The sequence below is a fragment of the Leucoraja erinacea genome, chromosome 49, assembly GCF_028641065.1.
Source record: "Leucoraja erinacea ecotype New England chromosome 49, Leri_hhj_1, whole genome shotgun sequence".
In the NCBI taxonomy this organism is placed as follows: domain Eukaryota; kingdom Metazoa; phylum Chordata; class Chondrichthyes; order Rajiformes; family Rajidae; genus Leucoraja; species Leucoraja erinaceus.
The window spans coordinates 792,909-819,469 of NC_073425.1; the positions used below are offsets into that span (position 1 = coordinate 792,909).

General features: G+C 47.6%; 3 protein-coding genes across 3 annotated transcripts in view; 1 reads left to right on the top strand and 2 right to left on the bottom strand.

Moving 5' to 3' along the window:
* Positions 1-4,388, top strand: part of LOC129715044 (cyclin-dependent kinase 5 activator 1-like) — a 7,288-nt gene extending 2,900 nt beyond the window's left edge. The window contains exon 2 of the mRNA XM_055664877.1: positions 1-4,388. This exon is cut by the window's left edge and continues 2,098 nt beyond it. The gene's annotated coding sequence lies outside the window, so the exon portion shown is untranslated.
* LOC129715045 (RNA-binding protein 43-like) overlaps positions 1-26,561 on the bottom strand; it is a 260,957-nt gene that overhangs the window by 111,848 nt on the left and 122,548 nt on the right. The window lies entirely within an intron of this gene.
* The window catches only part of LOC129715042 (unconventional myosin-Id-like), a 106,970-nt gene continuing 88,791 nt past the window's right edge, over positions 8,383-26,561 (bottom strand). The window contains 2 exon segments of the mRNA XM_055664875.1: positions 8,383-9,496; positions 24,741-24,883. Coding sequence (XP_055520850.1) covers positions 9,340-9,496; positions 24,741-24,883 — 300 coding nt within the window. The 3' untranslated portion in view covers positions 8,383-9,339.

Below are 26,561 nucleotides of genomic sequence, written 5' to 3' on the forward strand. Positions count from 1 at the left end.
TGTATTTTTTTTTAACATGCATGGAAATTGCACAACAAGGCATCCAAGGGAAAAAAAAAAGATTATTTTAAACCATTTTCACTGGTGATTGAAGGTTTTTTGGGTAAGTATAATATTATGGTAATGCCAATCTCTCTTTAAACGGCTCCACTCAGTATTAAAGGGATTTGTGGTCCTTCATAGTTTTCTAAAAGCCTTTAAATTAAGAAGGTGCTGTTTACGATGATCTGTCAATACTTCATGACGTGTGGGATGGAACTGCAGATGCTGGTTTAAAACGAAGATAGACACAAAATGCTGGAGTAACTCGGCATTTGGGACGGGCAGCATCTCTGGAGAGAAGGAACGGGTGACGTTTCGGGCCGGGAAAACGTCTGAAGAAGGGTCTTGACCCGAAAGGTCGCCCATTTCCTTCTCTCCAGAGATGCTGCCCATCCCGCTGAGTTACTCCAGCATTTTGTGTCAATACTTCAATGGGGTGACGGGCTGGCAGAGGTGACTTTCCCCACCTTCTGATGAATCTAGAGTGGACCTCTTCCTGCAGTTTGACTCTGGGTAGGGTGACACGATATCTTAGCAAATGCACGCAAAATGAAATCTCTTCTTCATTCTGATTGTCACTTTCAAACTGCAGGGCAGGTAACTTTTGTCGCCCTATTTCAAATCACTGCAGCAAGTCCAAGAACCTTGTGTAGGAAGGAACTGCGGATGCAGATTTGTACTGAAGATGGAACAAAATACTGGGGTAAACCATTCGGACAGGCAGCATTCCTGGAGAGAAGGAATGGGTGATGTTTCCATTCATCAGAGATGCTGCCTGTCCCACTGAGTTGCTTCAGCATTTTGTGTCTATCTTCAGCTGGAGAACCTTGTTCCTTCCTCCTCTCTAATTTATTAAGTGGTGGGGGGGGGGGGGAGAGAAGAGGACCCTCCCATTTGTAAATGTAAACTCCAACTTTAGGGTAGGGAAGAGTATCTCAACCAAACTCAATGCTGGGTGCTTGTAAAAGGCTCATGTACCCGTTTTGGTTATAGTGGACACCAAATATCTTTGGTGGAAACCTTCCCCATGCCATTAACAGAACCAAGTGCTATGATTCTAAATCAATGAACTATACCTGCTGGTCATATCCTGCCCAAGTTTACACAAATAAGCCTACATGAAGCTGCTTCAGAGTTTTTTTTTTCTCTTTGGTCTACTCCATGCTATTGTTATTATTTCATAGCGGGACTCCTGTGGGATTGTTCAAAGAGTGGACCGGAGTTCCTGATACAAAGCCAGCAATGCACATCTGCATTTTAGCCATGTCCCTGCTGTTGCCGTAGCTCCTACGGAGAAATGGATACCTCCAAGCCGTCATGGGTGTTTAAGTTCTTTGGCTCTTGGTCAAAAGAGAACCCATTATTAGTTTTGGGGTTAAAACGGGGCTGGTGTAACTCAGCGAGTCAGGCAGCATCTCTGGAGAAAGTGGGGTCGGCGATGTTTTTGGGCTGGTTAGCCTCCATGTTGTATGAATGGATTTGAATTTTGAAACCACCTACCTTGAATGTGCCCGATCTGGTTGACCACTGAGAGATGTCCCCCAGAGGTGCTGCCTGACCCGTTGAGTTACTCCAGCACTTTGTGTCTTTTTTGTTTGTTGTTGGGGGTGGGGGGGACCCAGCATTTGCAGTTCCCCGTGTCTCCTCCGTGGGTCTTGGGGGGTGGTCTGCACTCTTTTCTCATGGTGGTAATGATATGGCTGAGTAGGATGGGATGCATGTTTGAAAGAGGAGTCTTTTCCGGTTTTGAAGATGGATGGACCCTCCATCCGATTCCAACAGGACACCTTCGGAGGCTTTGGAAAGGGGCAACTTGGGGTTTGCAGCGAAGAGGTTTACGCATGTGGGAAAAATAGAAGGGACACTACTTTTTACTTTGTAAGTGAGTCAACATTACAGAACAACCTCTCTGGTCCCCTTTGACCTTTCAATGAGAAGTCAATTTGACCAATGCTGCTAATACATTTTGGAATATGCTCTGTAAATTTGACACTGCGATGAATGTGAGCATTTGTATTGGAAAGTTTTTAAATATATATATTTAAACCATTGTCAATGTGAGCTGACTTGATCATCTTTCTCCAATCGCTCGTGTTGCCTAGATTGGAGAGTAAGTTATTTGTCTGTGTTATTTAATGATTTCCTCCTTAATTTGTGAGACTGTAATATTGCATGAACAATTTGAATATCGAACCCTTCTACTTTTGAATGCTCCCGTTTGAAGTGATTGCCGGGGATGTGATTGTTTTAAAAAGTGCTTATTGTCCTGGACTATTGCTTCATTTTCCGACATGTTATGTTAAGAATGTGTGCGCATCCACGATGCTTAGCGCCTTGTAAACCAAAAAGAAAATGCGTAGGTTTTTTTGTTTTTTTTTTTTCCCCAATTCTTTAAATATGACTGGAATTAAAATGAGACATTTGTACGCTGGGCTCCTGAAATAAAAACCTGGAATTTCAAAGCAAATCTATGACCATCTGAATGAGAATAAGGTTACCCATGTCTCGATGGATAAAGCCTTTGCAAATCGCAAAGTGCTGGAAGAACTCGGCAGGTCGGGCAGCATCTGTGAAAGGAATGAATGGATGGATGATGTTTCGAGTAGCAATCCTTCCTCCAGCAATTGTGGTTATTGCTGAAGGTCCCAGCATCTGTTTTGCGGTGAAGGGGGAAAAAGGATTGAATAGGGATCTGGAGGGGTAACTTTTTCCACACAAAGGGGTGGTGGGTGTATGGAACGAGCTGCCGGAGGAGGTAGTTGAGGCTGGGACTATCCCAACATTTAACAGTCAATGAAAGTAAGCATGCAGGTACAGCAAGCAGTGAAGAAAGCTAATGGCATGCTGGCATTTATAACGAGAGGAGTTGAGTATAGTAGCAAAGAAGTCCTTCTGCAGTTGTACAGAGCCCTAGTGAGACCAGACCTGGAATATCGTGTGCAGTTTTGGTCTCCAAATTTTAGGAAGGACATCCTTCCTATTGAGGGTGTGCAGCGTAGGTTTACAAGGTTAATTCCCGGGATGGCGGGACTGTCATATGCTGAGAGAATGGAGCAGCTGGGCTTGTATACTCTGGGATTTAAGATGATGAGAGGGGATCTTATTGAAACATATTAGATCATTAAGGGTTTGGACACGCTAGAGGCAGGAAACGAGTTCCTGATGTTGGGGGAGTCCAGAACCAGGGGCCATAGTTTAAGTATAAGGGGTAAACCATTTAGAACGGAGAAGAGGACACACTTTTTCTCACAGAGAGTTGTGAGTCTGTGGAATTCTCTGCCTCCGAGGACGGTGGAGGCCGGTTCTCTGGATACTTTCAAGAGAGAGCTAGATAGGGCTCTTGAAGATAGAGGAGTCGGGGGATATGGGGGGAAGGCAGGAATGGGGTACTGATTGGGGATGATCAGCCATGATCACATTGAATGGCGGTGCTGGCTCGAAGGGCCAAATGGCTTATTCCTGCCCCTATTGTCTGTTAAGAAACAGTTGGACGGGTACCTGGATAGAATGGGTTTGGAGGGATATACGGGCCAAACGCAGGCAGGTGGGACAGGTGTAGATGGGACATGTTGGCCGGTGTGGGCAAGTTGGGCTGAAGGGCCAGTCACTCCATCTGCAGTTCCTGATGACTCTCAATTTGCTCTCTTGTTTTCAAGTGCTACATATATCCAGAGATGTTTTTGTTTCAGTGGAAGTTAAGGGGAGTTAGTGCCAAATTTGTGTTATCGAAAACACGTGACAATAAATGAACGAAAGTAAACAAAACTTTTTAAATGCACAACATAGCAGCCGTGCCAGGAATGCACATAGTCTCTTGCCCAGAGTAAGGGTATCGAGGATCAGAGGGGTGAAAGGCTGGGCTCTGGTGGAGGAGGAGCCCCCATCTCCACACGCTGGCATTGAAACGCCCAACTCCAGTATCAAGTCTGTTGAGCTTCACCCACGCTCCTCTGGGGAGCTCAGACCCTGGATAACTTTTATCTGGTGAAGAGATGTGGCTGTGTAATGGAGATGAGGTTGCCTTCCACTCCTGTGACCACACGGTGGCTCTCCAGTGTGCTATCATCGGTGTAAACCAACATCTGCAGTTCTGTTCTACATGGTTCAGAACTTAGTTATTTGGAGGTTGTAGTGTTTGATAGCCTGCTGGCTGCAGGGAAGAAGCTGTTCCTCAACCTGGATGTTGCACTGGATGCATTCAAAAGAGAGTTAGATTGAGTTCTTGGGGCTAGCTAAATCAAGGGATATGGGGAGAAGGCAGGAACTGGGTACTGAGTGTGGATGATCAGCCGTGATCACATTGAATGGTGGTGCTGGCTTGAAGGGCTGAATGGCCTACTCCTGCACCTATTGTCTATCTATCTAGTTTACAGGGCTTCTTCCTGATGGCTGGGGTGAAATGTGAGTGTGACCAGGGTGGTGTGGGTCTGTTTCTACCTTGCATGACTCTATAACTAAGATATTGTTGTGTTTGTAACTCGATGTTTGCAGCAAATTGTGCATTTATCTGAATATTTTAAGACTATTGCATTGCCTTGGTAGGCATAAAGTGCTGGAGTAGCTCAGCGGGACAGGCAGCATCTCTGGAGAGAAGGAATAGGCGACGTTTCGGGTCGAGACCCTTCTTTGGGCATTACCTTGGTTCTCTTGCAAGCATTTCCTTCCCCCCCCCCCACCCACCCCCTTCCCTGCCTGCATTGTCATACTTAATCAGTTTATTTCTCTTAAATCACTTTTCCATCAAATAACTATGCAATACACCATTAAATACTATAAGTGATAGGAGTAGAATTAGGCCATTCGGTTCATCAAGTCTACTCTGTCATTCAATCATGGCAGATCTATCTCTCCCTCCTAATCCCATTCTCCTGCCTTCTCCCCACAACCTCTGATACCCGCACTAATCAAGAATCTGTCTATCTTTGCCTTAAAAATATCCATTGACTTGGCCTCCACAGCCGTCTGTGGCAATGAATTCCACAGATTCACCAATCTTTGACTATAGAAATGTCTCCTCATCTCCTTCCTAAAGGGACATCCTTTAATTCTGAGGCTGTGACCTCTAGTCCTAGACTCTCCCACTAGTGGAAACATCCTCTCCACATCCACTCTATCCAGGCCTTTCTCGATTCTGTATGTTTCAATGAGGTCCCTCCCTCATTCTTCTCAACTCCAGCGAGTACAGGCCCGGTGCCGACAAAGGCTCTTCGTATGTTGACCCACTCAGGCCTGGGATTATTCCTGTAAAACCCCTCTGGACCTTCTCCAGAACCAGCACATCCTTCCTCGCCCAAAATTGCTCACTGTACTCCAAATATGGCCTGACCAGCGACTTATAGTTACATCCCTGTTTATGTATTCCATTTTCCCTCTCCATCCCTCCCCGTTCCCAGTTCTCTGACCAGTTCCCTGATTACATTTTACCTCTGTTGTCTTTGTTGTCACCTTCTCCCAGCTAACAATGGCCTAGTCCACATTTTCCTTGATCCCCATCCCCTTTGATGTCTCGTTTACACACCTTACACTTCCTTATCTCTGTATCTCACCCTCCGTAGTAGACTCTCAGTCTGAGGAAGGGTCTTGACCCGAAACGTCACCCATTCCCTTCTCTCCAGAGATGCTGCCTGTCCCGCTGAGTCACTCCAGCATTTTGCTGTCTGGTCTAGTTCCCATCTCCATGACTCTGGCAATCACTAGGGAAAGATATACGAGGCAGACTGTAGATGGGGTAGACAGTCAGAGCCTTTGTTCCCGGTGCAAATGCCCAACACTAGAGGGCACAACTGGATGGTGAGATAGGAAGGTTTACTCGAGATATTCGGGCCAAGTTTGTTTCTACAGCATAGAGGGGCCTGGATCGCGCTGCCAGGAGTGACAATAGACAATAGGTGCAGGAGTAGGCCTTTCGGCCCTTTGAGCCAGCACCGCCATTCAATGTGATTATGGCTGATCATCCCCAATCAGTACCCCGTTCCTGCCTTCTCCCCATATCCCCTGACTCCGCTATCTTTAAGAGCCCTATCTTGAAAGTATCCAGAGAACCTGCCTCCACCGCCCTCTGAGGCAGAGAATTCCACAGACTCACCACTCTCTGTGAGAAAAAGTGTTTCCTCCTATCTGTTCTAAATGGCTTACTCCTTATTCTTAAACTGTGGCCCCTGGTTCTGGACTCCCCCAACATCGGGAACATGTTTCCTGCCTCTAGCGTGTCCAAGCCCTTAATAATCTTATATGTTTCAATGAGATACCCCTCTCATCCTTCTAAACTCCAGAGTGTACAAGCCCAGCTGCTCTATTCTCTCAGCATATGACAGTCCCGCCATCCCGGGAATTAACCTCGTAAACCTACTGCGCTCCCTCAATAGCAATAATGTCCTTCCTCAAATTAGTGGACCAAATGTGCACACAATACTCCAGGTGTGGTCTCACTAGGGCCCTGTACAACTGCAGAAGGACCTCTTTGCTCCAACGAGTGGTGGTTGAGGCAGATACGATAGTGGCGTTTAAGAGGCTTTTAAATATGCTCATGAATTATTGTAGGCCCCTCTCGGTCATGACTGACCATGGGTGATGCATCCTAGTTTGTAGGTGATGTGCGGTCGGATGCAAGCCTGGGCGATGTCATATGGAGGACAGGCTGTTGCCCATGCAGCACGCCCCCCCTCTCCACGTCACTGATCGATCGATCCAAAGGAATAGCCGGGCCGTTACAGTTTGGCACCAGCGCCGTCGCAGGAGCTGCCAGAGCGAGGTTGTAGACAACGACAAACTGCCTTAGGGGCTCCGACTCCGGATTTTCTTGAGGTTTACTCCTGGAGCCTTTTCCATGACTGGATATGGCCACAAGGCAGTGGAAGTTTTAAATCAGAGTTCTCCCTCGCCTAGATGGACCGCCTTCCCAGGCTGATGAGCCCCATCTGCCTGAGACTGGTGGGGGTGGGAGCGTCTACCTTCCCGTGCAGGTCGATAGCTCCTGCCCACTGCTCATGAATATGCAGGGATAAAGACAATGGGTTTTTTATTAATACGGGTGTCAGGGGTTATGGGGTGAAGGCAGGAGAATAGAGATGGGTGGGAGAGATAGATCAGCCATGATTGAATGGTGGAGTTGGCTTGATGGGCTGAATGGCCTAATTCTGCTCCTATCACTTGTGACATTTTGACCTTATGAGAGACAATAGATGCAGGAGTAGACCATTCGGCCCTTTGAGCCAGCACCGCCATTCAATGTGATTGTGGCTGATCATCCACAATCAGTACCCCGTTCCTGCCTTCTCCCCATATGGATCGCGTGCAGGCAGATAAGATCAGAAATTTGGCATCATGTTCAGCACAAACACTGTGGTTCCTGTGCTGTACCATTCCGCATTCTATCTTTAGACACAGGAGCAGGCCCTTCGGCCCAATATGTCAGTTCTGAACATGATGCCAATGCTTTATCTGCCTGCGCGTGATCCATATGCCACTGTTCCCTGCATATCCACGTGCCGATCGAAAAGTCTCTCGTATGGCACTATCGTATCTGCCTCCTCCACCCCCCCTAGCTCCAGGGATTGGAATGCCGATGGGAAAAATGCAGACAAGTAGCAGTCTCTTGAGAGATGATGCCACAACTGCAAAGGTTAAAAAAAATTCTGATGGGCCTTTTGAAGAAATATTACCAGGGGTCACGGTTTAGGAATAAGGGGTCGGCCTTTTAGAACTGAGATGAGGAAACATTTTTTCACCCAGAGACAATAGACAGTAGGTGCAGGAGCACCTTTTGAGCCAGTATCACTATTCAATGTGATTATGGCTGGATCATCCTCAATCAGTACCCCGTTCCTGCCTTCTCAATGAGTTGTGAATCTGTGGATTTCTCTGCCACAGAAGACAATGGAGGCCAATTCATTGGATATTTTAATGAGGGAGTTAGATTCAACTCTTGGGGCTAAAGGAATCCAGGGAAAAAGCAGGAACGGGGTACTGATTTTAGATGATCAGCCGTGATCATATTGAATGGTGGTGCTGGCTCGAAGGGCTGAATGGCCTACTGCATCTATGTTTCCATGTTTCGAAACAAATATTACCACCACCTCTTGATCCCCTCCAGCAGAACTATGCTGGGATTAGTGTAGGAAGGGACTGCAATGCTTTTTTTTTTAAACCAACGTAGAAATAGACACTGGAGTAACTCGGTGGGACAGGCAGCATCTCTGGAGAAAAGGAAAAGGAATGGGCGACGTTTCGAATTGAGACCCTTCTTCAGACTGGTGCGGCTTGGGTGGGGGAGGCCAGGAGAGAGGGGGGGGGAAGCAAGGGTTACTTGAAGTCAGAGGTCAAGGTTCATACCAACTAGAATGTTGCCTGGGTTTCAGCAACTAAGTTACAGAAAAAGGTTGAACAAGTTAGGTCTTTATTCTTTGGAGCGCAGAAGGTTAAGGGGGGACTTGATAGAGGTCTTTAAAATGATGAGAGGGATAGACAGAGTTGATGTGGACAAGCTTTTCCCACTGAGAGGAGGGAAGATTCAAACAAGGGGACATGACTTGAGAATTAAGGGACAGAAGTTTAGGGGTAACATGAGGGGGAACTTCTTTACTCAGAGAGTGGTGGCTGTGTGGAATGAGCTTCCAGTGAAGGTGGTGGAGGCAGGTTCGTTTTTATCATTTAAAAATAAATTGGATAGTTATATGGACGGGAAAGGAATGGAGGGTTATGGTCTGAGCGCAGGTATATGGGACTAGGGGAGAATACGTGTTCGGCACGGACTAGAAGGGTCGAGATGGCCTGTTTCCGTGCTGTAATTGTTATATGGTTATATGGGTGTAAGTGGCCCCAAGTGAAATATGAGGTGCTGTTCCTCCAGTTTGCGTTGGGCCTCACTCTGACAGTGGAGGAGGTCCAGGACAGAAAGGTCAGTGTGGGAATGGGAGGGGGAGTTGGTGCTTGGCTACCGGGAGATCGGGTCCGGTCAGGGGGACTGAGGCTTTACACCATTGGGTTCCTGGGCAAAATCTGATCTTCCTCACATTCACCTTGTCCTTCAATAGACAACAGGTGCAGGGTAGGCCATTCGGCCCTTCGAACCAGCTCCGCAATTCACTGTGATCATGGCTGATCATCCCCAATCAGTACCCCGTTCCTGCCTTCTCCCCATATCCCTTGACTCCGCTACCTCGAAGAGCCCTGTCTAACTCAACGCAACAATGGACAAATGAGTAGAAAATAGGATTTGTTTTATTAAAATCTTTACAAATAAAAAGAACTGTGCTTGCATCGAGAGGGCTCCCGGTCGGTGAATCCGCGACTGCCGTGTCAGATTCCCGACCAGTACAACGTGAAGCCCGTGCGGTTTTTCTTGAAGTCTGGGTCTGTTTGCTCGATCCTCATCTCTACCAGCACGGTACGCTGTCTGCCGCGCATCTGGCACTGCACCGGGTTGCACACCTTGACCAACAGTGGTAAGTTGTGGCTGAAAGGATAAAGGACAGGCTGGTTAGATCTCCTCGTATGGCCAGCATCATCAGAGACCCACACGCTCTCATTTCACCACTGCCATCAAGAAGAAGGTGCAGGAGCCTGAAAACTGCAACGTCCAGGTTCAGGAACAGCTTCTACACTACAAATGTGGTTGCAAACGTGTCCCGTATTAGCCGGGACATCCCGTATATATTGGGCTAAATTGGTTTGTCCCGTACGGGACCGCCCTTGTCCCGTATTTGACCGCTACTACTCGGGTCGAGGGGACTGTCGGGTCGGAGCACCGTGTCCGGTCCCGCCTCACCCGTCCCGACGTAGTGCAGCCCATGGAGTGCAGCAGCAGCGCCTCGCCCGTGGCCCCGTCGGTCAGTTGGCAGCCCATCCAGCTGTCCGACCTTCGCTTACCGCCGACACCACCCCTGCTTCTCACGGCCGATCATCGGTTCATGAGTTGGACGGGGCGCCGGTCTTTGTGCCGGACCGGGCCAAAACTCCTCAGCTGGCCCGCCGGCTGGGCTTTGTGTGCAGTCCAGCACCCGGGACAACTCATCATTCACCCAGCCACGGCCCAGTCGGTCAACGAATTGCCGTCGGGAATTTGTCCCGTATTTTGACCTTTTGTCCCTTATTTGGGAGTGGGAACGTTGGCAAACCCTAGCTACACCCACCAATATGCTCTTAACTACATACTGTAGATGTGGCACAGTGGCGGCCCTGACTACGGATGCTTGTTTGTCCGTTTCTCCCAGATCTTCGGTTTCTTCTCAAACTCAAGACGTACAGATTTGTAGGTTAATTGGCTTAGTATAAATGTATAAATGTAAATTGTCCCCAGTATGTAGGATAGTGTTAATGTGTGGGGATCGCTGGTCGGCGCAGGCCCAGTGGCCGAAGGGCCTCTTTTCGTGCTGTATCTCCAAAGGAAAGTAAACTAGGATGCATACAACTATTGTAAAGGCAGATGCAGTATAATGTGGATAAATGTGAGGTTATCCATTTTGGTGGCAAATACAGGAAAGCAGACTATTATCTAAATGGTGGCCGATTAGGAAAGGGGGAGATGCAGCGAGACCTGGGTGTCATGGTACACCAGTCATTGAAGGTAGGCATGCAGGTGCAGCAGGCAGTGAAGAAAGCGAATGGTATGTTAGCTTTCATAGCAAAAGGATTTGAGTATAGGAGCAGGGAGGTTCTACTGCAGTTGTACAGGGTCTTGGTGAGACCACACCTGGAGTATTGCGTGCAGTTTTGGTCTCCAAATCTGAGGAAGAACATTATTGCCATAGAGGGAGTGCAGAGAAGGTTCACCAGACTGATTCCTGGGATGTCAGGACTGTCTTATGAAGAAAGACTGGATAGACTTGGTTTATACTCTCTAGAAGTTAGGAGATTGAGAGGGGATCTTATAGAAACTTACAAAATTCTTAAGGGGTTGGACAGGCTAGATGCAGGAAGATTGCTCCCGGTGTTGGGGAAGTCCAGGACAAGGGGTCACAGCTTAAGGATAAGGGGGAAATCCTTTAAAACCGAGATGAGAAGAACTTTTTTCACACAGAGAGTGGTGAATCTCTGGAACTCTCTGCCGCAGAGGGTAGTCGAGGCCAGTTCATTGGCAATATTTAAGAGGGAGTTAGATGTGGCCCTTGTGTCTAAGGGGATCAGAGGGTATGGAGAGAAGGCAGGTACGGGATACTGATTTGGATGATCAGCCATGATCATATTGAATGGCGGTGCAGGCTCGAAGGGCCGAATGGCCTACTCCTGCACCTAATTTCTATGTTTCTATGTAAAACACCCTTGACTTGAATTAAGGTCATCGAGTCATAGAGTAATACAATGCGGAAACGGGGCCTTCAGCCCAACTTGCCCACACTGACCAACATGACCCATCTACACTGGTCCCACTTGCTTGCGTTTGGCCTATAGGGGTGGCATGGTAGAGTTGCTGCCTCGAGTCAGCCAAGGGCACCCGGGTTTGACCCTGCTGGCACTGGCCAGCGATCGCCCCGTACACTAACACTATCCCTCACACACACACACACACACACACACACACACACACACACACACACACACACACACACACACACACACACACACACACACACACACACACACACACACACACACACACACACACACGGGACAGTTTACAGTTTTACCAAAGCCAATTAACTTACAAACCTGGATGTCTTCGGAGTGTGGGAGGAAACTTACGCGGTCACACGGTGAACATGCAAACTCGGTACAGAGAGCAAAATCTCCCTAGTGTGTAGGATAGTTTTAGTGTACAGGCTTTGTCCTGTCACCACCTCCCTTCCAGTATCTACGCCCCTCCCAACACTCGGTCTGAAGAAGGGTCCCGACCCAAAACGTCACCTATCCATGTTCTCCAGCGATGCTGCCTGACCCGCTGAGTTACTCCAGCACTTTGTGACCTTTTATGTAAACCAGCATCTGCAGTTGCTTGTGTCACCATTAAAGAGAAGTTTAGTGTACGGATCTAGCAGGGAAACAGGCCCTTCGGCCCACCGAGTCCACACCGACCATAGATCACCCGTTCACACTAGCTCATGTTATCCCACGCAGAGAACTAATTGGCACTAATGGGATAAAGGAAGCTGATGACAGATTGAAATTCAATAAACCATAAGCAAAGACAGATACAAAAATGCTGGAGTAACTCAGCGGGACAGGCAGCATCTCTGGAGAGAAGGAATGGTTGACGTTTCGAGCCGAGACCCTTCTTCAGACAGGAGCAAGACTATACAGGATTGGGTCGTTTGCGGGTAATTGTTGGGTTTTTTCAATAGCCAGATCTGGGCACATACAAACATTGTTGAATGGTGACTAATAGTCTAATCTCCTTTCGAAGAAGGGTTTCAGCCTGAAACGTTGCCTATTTCCTTCGCTCCATTGATGCTGCTGCACCCGCTGAGTTTCTCCAGCACTTTTGTCTACCTTTGATGTTCCAGCATCTGCAGTTCCTTCTTAAACACAATAGTCTAATCTGGTTTGGAAGCAACTGTGTGTAATTTTGGGCGCCATATCTCAGGAAGGATGTGCTGGCTCTGGAGAGGGTCTAGAGCAGGTTTACAAGAATGATCCCGGGAATGAGTGGGTTAAACTATGATGAGCGTTTGTCAGCACGGGGCCTGTACTCGCCGGAGTTTAGAAGAATGAGGGGGGACCTCATTGAAACTTACCGAAGAGCGAAAGGCCTGGATAGAGTGGAAATGGAGAGGATGTTTCCACTAGTGGGAGAGTCTAGGACAGAGGTCACACTCAGAATTAAAGGAGATTCATTTAGGAAGGAGATGAGGAGGAGTTTTTTTCATCAGAGGGTGGTGAATCTGTGGAATTCTTTGCCACAGAAGGCTGAGGAGGCTGTCAATGGATATTTTTTACAGCAGAGATAGACAAATTCTTGATTAGTACATGTGTCAGGGGGTTATAGGGAGGGCAGGAGAATGGGGTTAGGGGGGAGAGATAGATCAGCCATGATTGGATGGTGGAGTAAACTTGATGGGCCGAATGGCCTAATTCTGCTCCTATCACTTATGACCTTTGTACCCTGGTTATTCCCAGATGATTGCCTCATCCATATGAATCCAAGTGATTCTGACTCTGGGAGAAACAGGAGAATGGATTAGCTGGCAGTTATGGGACAGCTCGGTCAGCTAGGACAAGTTGGGCCGAAGGGCCTGTTTCCGTGCTGTATGACTCTGTGACTATAACTAAGACCAGACGGGGATTAAAGTGGCATTTCAAGAGAGCAGCGCTCTTAAAGATAGCAGAGTTGGGGGATATGGGGAGAAGGCAGGATCGGGGTACTGATTGGGGATGATCAGCCATGACCACGGTGAATGGTGGTGCTGGCTCGAAGGGCCGAATGGCCTACACCTATTGCCTATTGACTCAATGGGTGCTGTATCTCTAAACTGAACTCTGTCCAATGTCCTAATACTCTATGTGCTCTAAGTGACCTTCGACAACTCTGCAATTCTCTCCACAACACAAAATGTAAAAATAAATCACAGGTCGATATTATTAGAACGAGAGATGGATTTTTTATTTCCTATCGTATGCTAAGACAATGTGTTCTTTCAGATGTCCAAGGGGCCTGTTGATAAAATCATCCGCTGCCTTTGCCCCAGGCTGTCTGTACACAAAAGCTGTTCTATGTGGCGTCCTGACACTTCTATTGAAGGACTGCCACAACCTTTTGCTGAAAGCCCCCAAAATAGACAACTCTGTGTTTATTCCTGGATGGTGTGCAATCTAAACTGAATAAATGAGGCCTAGGAAATAACTGCAGATGACACAAAATGCTGGAGTAAACTCAGCGGGACAGGCAGCGTCTACGGAGAGAAGGAATGGGCGACGTTTCGGGTGGAGGCCCGTCCTCGGATTGAAGAAGGGCCATGACCCGAGACGTCGCCCCGTTTCTTCTCTCCAGAGATGCTGCCTGTCCCGCTGTGTTACTCCAGCATTTGTGTCTACCTTGGGCTCTACAAGGTGCTGACCAGGCTGCATTTGGAGCATTGTGAGCAATTTTGGGCCCCCTACCAGAGAAGGGATGTGCTGGCGCTAGAGAGGGGTCCAGAGGAGGTTGACGAGAATGATCCCAGCAATGAGTGGGTTAACACATGATATAGAAACTAGGTGCAGGAGGAGGCCATTCGGCCCTTCGAGCCAGCACCGCCATTCAATGTGATCGTGGCTGATCGTCCCCGATCAATGATGAGCAGTTGTCGGCACTGGGCCTGTACTCGCTGGAGTTTAGAAGGATGAGGGGACACCTCATTGAAACCGAATAATGGAAGGCATGGATAGGGTGGGTGTGTGGAGAGGATGTTTCCACTAGTGGGAGAGACTAAGACCAGACGTCACAGCCTCAGAATAAAAGGACGTACCTTTAGAAAGGAGATGAGAAGGAATTTCTTTAGTCAGAGGGTGGTGAATCTGTGGAATTCATTGCCACAGACAGCTGTGGAGGCCAAGTCAAAGGTTTCAAACATCCATTATTGTCATCTGTACCAATTAAGGTACAGTGATACGTGAATTACCAAACAACCATACAAAAAACAAGACACACAACTACATAAAAGTTAACATAAACATCCACCACAGCAGATTCCCCACATTCCTCAATGGATATTATAAAGGCAAAGATAGATAGATTCTTAGGTAGACAAAAGTGCTGGAGAAACTCAGCGGGTGCAGCAGCATCTATGGAGGGAAGGAAATGGACAACGTTTTGGGCCGAAACCCTTCTTCAGACTGATGGAGGGGGGGAGAAGAAAGGAAGATGATAAACATTGGAAGGATAAACATGTGAGGATAAACAAAGGAAGATGCATTAACATTGGCCTCCAATTTCCGGTAGCCCTTGCTGTCTCCTCCCCTTCTCATCTCTCACTCAACCCTCGGGCTCCTCCTCTTCCTTTCTCCTTTCTTTCCACCCCCCCACTTCAGTCTGAAGAAGGGTTTCGGCCCAAAACGGTGCTTATTTCCTTCCCTCCATAGATGCTGCTGCACCCGCTGAGTTTCTCCAGCACTTTTGTCTACCTTCGATTTTCCAGCATCTGCAGTTCCTTCTTAAATAGATAGATTCTTGATTAGTACGGGTGCCAGGGGTTACGGGGAGAAGGCAGGAGAATGGGGTTAGGAGGGAGAGATAGATCAGCCATGATTGAATGGTGGAGTAGACTTGATGGGCCGAGTGGCCTCATGCTGCTCCTATCACTTATGAACGTAATCTTACTGGCACGAACAACATCTTGATTCATCAGGACTCTGGTCTTGTGTAGCAAGTATCTAGGCCTGGCTAATCCCATCCCTCATCACAGGATTTGAATCTGGGCAGACAAGGCAGAACAGAGAATAAGTCTATGATTCAGATTCTCTCAACTGAAACCGGGTTCAAATTTAACTTTAGGTTTATAGAAACGTAGCGAATAGCAGGAGTCGGCCATTTGGCCCTTCGAGCCAGCATCGACATTCAATATGGCTGATCATCCAAAATCAGTACCTTGTTCCTGCTTTCACCGCATATCCCTCGATTCCATTAGCCCTTAAGAGCTAGATCTAACTCTCTCTGGAATACATCCAGTGAATTGGCCTCCACTGCCTTCTGTGGCGGAGAATTCCACAGATTCACAACTCTCTGGGTGAAAAAGCTTTTCCTCGTCCCCGTTCTAAATGGCCGACCCCTTATTCTTAAACTGTGACCCCTGGTTCTGGACTCTCGCAACATGGGGAACATTTTTCCTGCATCTAATCTGTCCAATCCTTTAAGAATTGTATATGTTTCTATAAGATCCCCTCTTATCCTTCTCCATTCTAGTGAATACAAGCCCAGTCGACCCATCATTCATCATATGGCAGTCCCGCCATCCCGGGAATTAACCTAGTGAACCTACACTGCATGCCCTCAAATAGCAAGAATGTCCTTCCTCAAATTAGGAATTTGTCATTGTCATGTGTACCGAGCTACAGTGAAATGTTTTGATTTCCATGTTATTACACTTGCATTTGACTTCTCAAGTTCATAAGTGACAAGAGAAGAATTTGGCCTGTCAAGTCCACTCTGCCATTCAACCGTGGCTGATCTATCTCTCCCTCCAGACCCCAAACTCCTGCCTTCTCCCCATAACCCCTGACTCTCGTACTAATCAATCTTCTGCCTTAAAAAAAAAAAAAAATGTCCATTGACTTGGCCTCCACAGCCTTCTGTGGCAATGAATTCCACTGATTCACCACCCTCTGACTGAAGAAATTCCTCCTCATCTCCTTTGTAAAGTTATGCCCTTTAATTCTAAGGCTGTGCCCTCTGGTCCTGGAATCTCCCACCAGTGGAAACGTCCTCTCCACGTCCACTCTATCCAGGCCTTTCACTCTTCGGCAATTGTCATTGAGTGCCTGAAGGCATTGTCAGGCCAATTAAAATACTCCCGAAAGAGAGAAAAATCTCATTCCCACCACAGGGTCCTCAGTGCCAAAGGTCAATGCTGGTGTTTAAGTGGTAAACAATAGGCATGGAGGAAGTTCCTTATAAACGCTGCAATATGTCACAGCCAGCAAATTAATTACAGGTGGATGTGGCTCTTGATGATGTGTTGTAAGCACTAGTTTCACCTTCGTGCATTAGAAAAATGTTTGGTTTCTAATTAAACCCCTGTCCCACTGTACGAGTTCATTCCAAGAGCTCTCCCGAGTTTGCCCTGATTCGAACTCGGAGATTTACGGTAATGGCCGCTCGTTGGTACTCGGGGCTCTCGTGGACATTTTTCAACGTGTTGAAAAATCTTCACGAGTCTTCCCGTGCTTACCTGCCGTTAGCGAGTCTTCCCGAGTACCTGCCGTTAGCGTTACGAGCCTGGGTTTACTAAAGGTACCTAGCTACGTTGCTTAGCAACTGTTGGCCCGATGTTGGGAAGAGATGGGCTTGTGTCGGGCAGATTACTCTGCCTCTGACAAATATCCCACCCCGGACACTCCCTGTTTGAACTGTTGCCGTCAGGCAGACGGTACAGATCTACAAGGACAAGGACGAACAGACTAAAAAACAGTTTTTACCCCACTGCTATAAAGGCACTAAATGTAGCCGCCAAGGAACGCAGGGGCGACACATACTAAGGGAATGTGGTACACTGTGAAATCGACAGAAGGATGGAGGGTTGGGTGTTTATGCATGCTATTTTCGTGATATTTATTTTAGTTGTTTATCTTTTAATATTTTATCTTGTATGTATCGTTAGCTTTTAGAAATGTTTGAATGGTGCACTGACTGGCTGACATTTTTAAATTTTGTTGTACATGGTTCATGTTACAATGACAATGAAGAAACTATTCTATTCTATTCTATTCTACATGGGAGTAACATAGAAACACAAAATAGGTGCAGGAGTAGAGGCCATTCGGCCCTTCGAGCCAGCGCCGCCATTCAAGGATCATCCAGGATCAGTGCCCCATTCCGGCTTTTACCCCCATATCCCTTGATGCCCTTAGCCCCAAGAGGTAAATCTAACTCTCTCTTGACAACTGAGTGCCCTCAGTGTGACCATTCCCATCAAGCCGTGGGCAAGAAGGAAAATGGATTTCTGCTTTATCCACCAACTCTTGCAGTTCCTGTTATTTTCACCTCACATTTCTTTGATGGGTTTTTACTTTAGACTTTATTTAGATACAGTGCGGAAACAGGCCCTTCGGCCCACCGAGTACATGCCGACCAGCGATGGCCCTGTGCACTGTGGTATTATGCAATAATAGTGTAAGGCTGAGCAGAGGGGCACTAGGACCCTGTGTGCCAGAAGCCAGGCTCCAGTAACCGGATGTGACTGGAACCCAGGGTGTGGGCAGTTAGGGAGTTGCCTGGGCTTGCACACGAGGCTGTTGCAGTTGCTGCTGTTGTACAGATTAAAGATATACTCTGTTTACGTCGTGGTACGAGCCTTATTACAAGCATAACCCGACATGCACCATCCTATATCCTATACACACTGGAGTTGCTGCCTCACAGCGCCTGGGACTCGGGTTCAATCCTGACTATGGGTGCTGTCTGTACGGGACGGTGGGCCGAAGGGCCCGTTTCCGCGCTCTATCTCTCGACTAAACCAAAACTAAACTCAAATGTACAATCCTCGCCCGAGCTACTGAACCTGCAAACCTGCACGTCTTTGGAGTGTGGGGAGAAACCAGAGCACCCGGAGAAAACCCACTCGTTCACAGGGAAGAACGTACAAACTTCACACCGACAAGTGCCCATAGTCGGGATCGAACCCGGGTCTCTGGCGCTGTAGGGCAGCAACTCTGCTGCTGCTGTCTCACTTGAGGGCAAGTCCTACGCCTGGAGAAAACCCACACGGTCACTGGGAGAATGTACAAACTCTGTACAGACCAGCACCCAGAGCCTTGTCTATGTTCCCCCCCCCCCTCACTCTGTCTCCTGTGGGAAGGCAGGCAGTCGCGTGTTGGCAGCTGCCTCTCACAGATGGTGTTGTTCCTGCTCATTATTCCCGGAGAGCCATTGCAGGCAGGCAGGGAGAAGAATGGAGCTTGACTTCAAAGCCAGACATCTGATACATGTCGGAGTTTGACTCTGAGAGTGAAAAACTATTTCCCTTTGCCTCGAAGACAGGCACTTTATGTTCGACCTCGGGGTCAATCTCGGACTCAAATGATACAAATGTTCCAAGACTCTTAAAGATATCGGAGTCGGGGGATATGGGGAGAAGGCAGGATTGGGGATGATCAGCCATGATCACATTGATAACAAGAGGAATAGAATATAGCAGCAAAGAGGTCCTTCTGCAGTTGTACAGGGCCCTAGTGAGACCACAGCTGGAGTATTGTGTGCAGTTTTGGTCCCCTAATTTGAGGAAGGGCATTCTTGCTATTGAGGGAGTGCAGCGTAGGTTTACAAGGTTAATTCACGGGATGGCGGGACTGTCATATGCTGAGAGAATGAAGCGGCTGGGCTTGTATACTCTAAAGTTTAGAAGGATGAGAGGGCATCTCATTGAAACATATAAGATTGTTAAGGGTTTGGACACACTAGAGGCAGGAAACATGTTCCCGATGTTGGGGGAGTCCAGAACCAGGGGCCACAGTTTAAGAATAAAGAGTAAGCCATTTAGAACGGAGATGAGGAAACACTTTTTCTCACAGAGAGTGGTGAGTCTGTGGAATTCTCTGCCTCAGAGGGTGGTGGAGGCCGGTTCTCTGGATACTTTCAAGAGAGGGCTAGTTGGGCTCTTAAAAAGAGCGGAGTCAGGGGATATGGGGAGAAGGCAGGAACGGGGTACTGATTGGGAATGATCAGCCATGATTACATTGAATGGCGGTGCTGGATCGAAGGGCCGAATGGCCTACTCCTGCACCTATTGTCTAAGACTTTTCAGGGAAAGGGTGGGGAAATTTAATAGGATTCTGAGGGGTGACTTTTTCATACACGGGGAGGTGGATGTATGGAACGAGCTCCCAGAGGAGGTAGTTGAGACGGGGACTGTTGCAGCGTTTAAGAAACCGTTCGACAAGTACATGGATAGGACAGGTTTGGAGCGATCTGGGCCAAACGCAGGCAGGTGTGACTAGTGTAGCTGGGACATGTTGGCCGGTGCTGGCAAGTTGGGCCAAAGGGCCTGTTTCCACACAGTATCACTCTGACTCTCTGAGATACAACACGGAAACAGGCCTTTCAGCCCACGTCGACCACGTCTTACAGCACCAGAGACCCAGGTTCGATCCTGACTATGGGTGCTGCCTGTACGGAGTTTGTACGTTCACCCTGTGACCGCGTAGGTTTTCTCTGCCGAACAATAATCCCTGTACACTAGCGCCATCCTACACACAGTACACGCAATTTACAATCTTCACTGAAGCTGATTAACCTACAAACCTGCACACCTTTGGAGTGTGGGAGGAAACCAGAGCACCCGGAGAAAACCCACACGGTCACAGGGAAAATGTACAATCTACGTACAAACAGCGCCCGTAGTCAAAATCTATCCTGGGTCTATGCGCCCTGTGGCAGCAACTCTACCACTGCGCCACTGTGATGCCCTAAATGCTGGAGTAACTCAGCGGGTCAGGCAGCATCTGTGGAGAACATGGATAGGTGACGTTTCACAGAGTGCTGGAGTAACTCAGCGGGTCAGGCAGCATCTGTGGAGAACATGGATAGGTGACGTTTCACAGAGTGCTGGAGTAACTCAGCGGGTCAGGCAGCATCTGTGGAGAACATGGATAGGTGACGTTTCACAGAGTGCTGGAGTAACTCAGCGGGTCAGGCAGCATCTGTGGAGAACATGGATAGGTGACGTTTCACAGAGTGCTGGAGTAACTCAGCGGGTCAGGCAGCATCTGTGGAGAACATGGATAGGTGACGTTTCACAGAGTGCTGGAGTAACTCAGTGGGTGCAGCAGCATCTGTGGAGAACATGGATAGGTGACATTTCACAGAGTGCTGGAGTAACTCAGCGGGTCAGGCAGCATCTGTGGAGAGCATGGATAGGTGACGTTTCAGTTTGGGACCCTTCTTCAGACTTTTATTGTATTGACTTTTATTCTTCTATTGCACTCGAGTTTGACGTTTATAAATATGTCTGGTATTATCTGATCTCTTTGAATAGCATACAAGCAAAGCTTTGAAAGTAAGCATGCAGGTACAGCAGGCAGTGAAGAAAGCTAATGGCTAATGGCATGTTGGCCTTCATTGTGAGAGGATTTGAGTTTAGGAGCAAGGAGGTCGTACTGCAGTTGTACAGCGTCCTGGTGAGACCGCACCCGGAGTATTGAATATGTGCAGTTTTGGTCTCCTAATTTGAGGAAGGACATTATTGCTATTGAGGGAGCGCAGCGTAGGTTCACCAGGTTAATTCCCGGGATGGTGGGACTGACATATGATGAAAGAATGGGTCGACTGGGCTTGTATTCACTGGAATTTAGAAGGATGAGAGGGTATCTTATAGAAACATATAACATTATTAAAGGATTGGACAGGCTAGATGCAAGAAATATATTTCCCAAATTTGGGGGAAGTCCAGAACCAGGGGTCACAGTTTAAGAATAAGAGGTAGGCCATTTAGGACTGTGATGATGAAAAACGTTTTCATCCAGAGAATTGTGAATCTGTGGAATTCTCTGCCACAGAAGGCAGTGGAGGCCGATTCACTGGATGTTTTCAAGAGAGAGTTAGATTTGGCTCTTAGGGCTAAGGGAATGGAGGAGAAGGCAGGAACGGGGTACTGATTGGGGATGATCAGCCATGATCACATTGAATGACGGTGCTGGCTCAAAGGGCCGAATTGCCAACTCCTGCACCTATTGTCTATTGTCTGTTAATATGGGGGAGAAGGCAGGAACGGGGTACTGATTTTAGATGATCAGCCATGATCACATTGAATGACAGTGTGGGCTCGAAGGGCCGAATGGCCTACTGCACCTATTTTCTATGTTTCTATGTAAAATTGGGATCATGCAAGAACCGTTTCAATGTCCCTAACCAAGGCACAGACTCAAACCCAGGGCAGTTAAGCTTCAAGGAGAGTTTTTGAGCATTGTACTCGAGGCAATAAGTTTCCATCATTGATTATAATGAACAATCTGTGTGTGATACTGAACCCGAGTAGACGGTGATAAATTTTTCTCGCCCTTATTAACGACAGCATGGAATCAGACTCTTCATCCCAGCCAATCCACACCAACCATCGATCAGCTGTTCATACTCGTTCTTGATTATCCCACTTTCGCATCCACTCCCTACAATTTACCTCTGAACTTGGCGTCTTTGCGATGTGGAAGGAAACCGGAGCACCCGGAGGAAGGTCACGCGGTCACAGGGAGTGTCGACGGTGGTATGTTGCTCAGCGGAGGCAAGTAGGGCTGAAGGGCCTGTTTCCACACTGTACGGCTCAATGACTATGACAGAGAGTTGTGAGTCTGTGGAATTCTCTTCCTCAGAGGGCGGTGGAGGCCGGTTCTCTGGATGCTTTCAAGAGAGAGCTAGATAGGGCTCTTAAAGATAGCGCAGTCGAGGGATATGGGGAGAAGGCAGGAACGGGGTACTGATTGTGGATGATCAGCCATGATCACATTGAATGGCGGTGCTGGCTCGAAGGGCCAAATAGCCTACTCCTGCACCTATTGTCCATGTGAATGGGCCTGTATTTTCATCATCGTAAAAGCTGTTGCATTGAGCAATATCCATTTTTCACTCACCATGAGGCAATGCATATTCGACGATGAGCATTTGTCGGCACTGGGCCTGTACTCGCTGGAGTTTAGAAGCATGAGGTGGGACCTCATTGAAACTTACCAAATAGTGAAAGGCCTGGATAGAGTGGATGTTTCCACTGGTGTGATAGTCTAGGACCAGAGGCCACAGCCTCAGAATGAAAGGGCGTAATCGTTAGAAAGGAGATCAACTTGAGGAGAACTTTTTTCACACAGAGATTGGTGAATCTCTGGAACTCTCTGCCACAGAGGGTAGTCGAGGCCAGTTCATTGGCTATATTTAAGAGGGAGTTAGATGTGGCCCTTGTGGCTAAGGGGATCAGGGGGTATGGAGAGAAGGCAGGTACGGGATACTGAGTTGGATGATCAGCCATGATCATATTTTGAATGGCGGTGCAGGCTCGAAGGGCCGAATGGCCTACTCCTGCACCTAATTTCTATGTTTCTATGTTTCTAGGTTTAGTCAGTGGGTGGTGAATCTGGAATTCGTTGCAACAGAAGGCTGTGGAGGCCAAGTCCTTTTGGGTATTTTTAAGACAGAGAGATTGGCAGGTTCATGATTAGTACGGGTGTCAAGGGTTATGGGGAGAAGGCAGGAGAATGTGGTTGAGTGGGAATGATAGATCAGGCGTGATTGAATGGCGTTACTGTCATGTATCTGTACACTGTAAATGGATCGATTGTAATCATGTATTGTCTTTCCGCTGACTGGTTAAAGACCCTGCCCCACGGTACGAGTTCATTCCAAGAGCTCTCCCGAGTTTATAAAAAAATCAAACTCATGGTAAGCACGGAGAATGAACGTAGCAGGTACGTCGGAGCTCGGGGATGTCTCTTAGCGCTAACGGCAGGTACTCGGGAAGACTCGCTAACGGCAGGTAAGCACGGGAAGACTCGTGAAGATTTTTCAACATGTTGAAAAATGTCCACGAGAGCCCCGAGTACCGACGAGCGGCCATTACCGTAAATCTCCGAGTTCGAATCGGGGCAAAATCTGGGGAACTCTTGGAATTAACTCGTACAGTGGGACAGGGCTATTAGCGCACGACAAAAGGTTTTCACACGCAACAATAAACTGAACTGCACTATAGAAAATGGCACTTAACTAAACTAAACCACAATAAAACACACCAAACCAAACTACATTACACTGAACTATACTAAACTGCAATAAGCAAAACTGCACGTAACATAGAAACATAGACAATAGGTGCAGGAGTAGGCCATTCGGCCCTTCGAGCCAGCATCGCCATTCAATATGATCATGGCTGATCATCCAACTCGGTATCCTGTACCGGCCTTCTCTCCATACCCCCTGATCCCTTTAGCCACAAGGGCCACATCTAACTCCCTCTTAAATATAGTCAATGAACTGGCCTCAACTACCTTCTGCGGCAGAGAATTCCAGAGATTCACCACTCTCTGTGTGAAAAAGGTTTTCCTCATCTCGGTCCTAAAAGATTTCCCCCTTATCCTTAAACTGTGACCCCTTGTCCTGGACTTCCCCAACATCGGGAACAATCTTCCTGCATCTAGCCTGTCTAACCCCTTAAGAATTTTGTAAGTTTCTATAAGATCCCCCCCTCAATCTTCTAAATTCTAGCGAGTACAAACTGAGTCTATCCAGTCTTTCTTCATATGAAAGTCCTGACATCCCAGGAATCAGTCTGGTGAACCTTCTCTGTACTCCCTCTATGGCAAGAATGTCTTTCCTCAGATTAGGAGACCAAAACTGTACGCAATACTCCAGGTGTGGTCTCACCAAGACCCTGTACAACTGCAGTGGAACCTCCCTGCTCCTATACTCAAATCCTTTTGCTATGAATGCTAACATACCATTCGCCTTCTTCACTGCCTGCTGCACCTGCATGCCTACCTTCAATGAATGGTGTACCATGACACCCAGGTCTCGTTGCATCTCCCCTTTTCCTAATCGGCCACCATTCAGATAATCATCTACTTTCCTGTTTTTGCCACCAAAGTGGATAACCTCACATTTATCCACATTATACTGCAGCTAAACTAAACATGGCATTAAACTAAACTACAATAAACTAAACAAGACATTGTAGCGGCACTAGTGGTGGTTTGGGGAAGTTTGAACCCTCGTTATTGGTTGGCGCGATCACGTGACGGCGGGGTTTCGTTAGCGGGCTTTTTCAGTTACTCGTCAGCGCCCCTCCCAGCAACGGGAGCTATTCTCGTGTTAGCTTATCAGGCACGTGTGCTAACGAGTTTAATTATCGTTTTTAATTGTCAATAAAAAAATATTTAACTCAACCTGCCTGGTCTCGCTAAAGGATAATATTATAAAGCTAAATTAAACTAAACTAAATTACAATAAACAAAACTATGCTAAATAAAATTAATCTACACTACACTACACTACACTACACTACACTACATTAAATGAAACTACGCTGAACTGAATGGGATGGAATAGATTCGATGGGCCGAATGGCCTAATTCTGCTCCTCTGATGTGACATCAACACTTACTTGGTGAAGTGGTTTGCCAGGACTCCAACAACCTCTCCGATCCTGTTAGCGTTCCCCTGGAGACAGACAACCAGGTCATCGTTGGCCTTGGTGTGGAAGATGATCAGTTGGTCCTTGCCGCTGGTGACACTCAGTCCCGTCACCTTGTGGATGAAACGGAGGAGGTTAGAGCTGCCGTTAGTTTGTGGATGTCTTCAGTAACCGATTGGTGTCGGGGAGAAGGCAGGAGGATGGGGTCATGAGGGAGAGATAGATCCGCCATGATTTAATGGTGGAGTAGACTTGATGGGCCGAATGGCCTAATTCTACTCCTATCACATGACCTTATGGCCTTGTTGTGAAGGAGAGAAACCTTAACTGCGTGAAGGGGGACAACTAGAATGCAACAGACTCATCCCGAGATTAGACGCAAAATGCTGGAGTAACTCAGCGGGTGAGGCAGCATCTCTGGAGAGAAGGAATTGGCAACATTTCGGGTTGAGACCCTTCATCAGACAGGGCAGAGGGTGGAACAAGGAAATAATGTAGGGGGAGTCATTAGGTGGGAGAACTGGGAAGGGGGGGGGGATGGAGAGAGAGGGAAGGCAAGGGCTACCTGAGGTTTAGAGGAGTCAATGTTCATACCACTGGGGTGTAAACTACCCAAGCGAAATGTGAGGAGCTGATTGTTAGACAATGCGCCTCTCACAACAGGCCATGGTTGCTGGTTGAAACGAGGAACTGCAGATGCCGGTTTACAAAAAAAGAACACAGTAAAAGATTAATGCATTATGAAGTGTAACGCTGGAGGGAGGGATAAGGGTGGAAGTCGAGGCAAAGAGAGGGAAGGGGGGGGGGGCATATTGGGGGAAAAATGGATTCCCAGTCCGAAGAAGAGTCCTGACCCGAAATGCTGCCTGTTTCAACTTGGCATCGTGTTCAGCACAAACATTGTGGGCCGAAGGACCTGTTCCTTTGTTGTCCAGTTCTGTGTTCTATATCCATTCCCCCTCTACCTGATGAAAAGTGAAGTCAAGATAGACTGAGTCCAAAGAAGGGCCTCGACCAGAAACGTCACTCATTCCTTCTTCTCCAGAGATGCTGCCTGTCCCGCCGAGCTACCCCAGCATTATGTGTCTATCTTTGTTAATCCTGGCTAAATTGGAGAGGCTAGGACTTCAAAATGGGGTAAAAGCTTCAGGGCTTCAGGGCTGCTGGGAGATTTGGTCAATTTGGAATTTCTCTCTGCAGAGCTGGGATAAGCTGTGGAGTGGTGCCAGTGTGTCCAGAGCCTAGATACAATCTGCAAGAAAAGAATAAGAACATCTGCAGACCCTGTCAATTAGGTGCAAAATGCTTAGAATGGATTGGATGGCTGCAAACCAGAACTTGTAAATAATTGTAAAAAATGTTTGATGGGTTCAACTTTGCCGAGTGTTGATTGGATGAAGTATTGAGCCATGTCTGGGTTTCTGGTGGATCAGGGTAAATGTTGCTAAGTTGGCTTCCTTGAGAAGCCCTGTTTGAATACAATGTATTAAGCTGCTGTATTATTGGGTTAGGGAAATGTCTGTTATGTATGGGGTTAATCGATATCAGTAATTGGATTGTTCAGAGACCACCCCCATGTGGTTCGGCCCCTCGAGGTCCCGCTACCACGAGGTCCAGCATCGATTGTCTTGAGAGCGCTTGGGACTGTGTGACTTTCTGGAGTGTCTCTGTCTGAGCAAGGTCTAGACGGCTTGGGCGGGCAGATACGAGGATCGAACCCACGGTGGGATAGCTACAGTAGTTGAACTGTAATTGCGCTTATGTTAAAATAAAGATGAGTTGTTTCAAGTG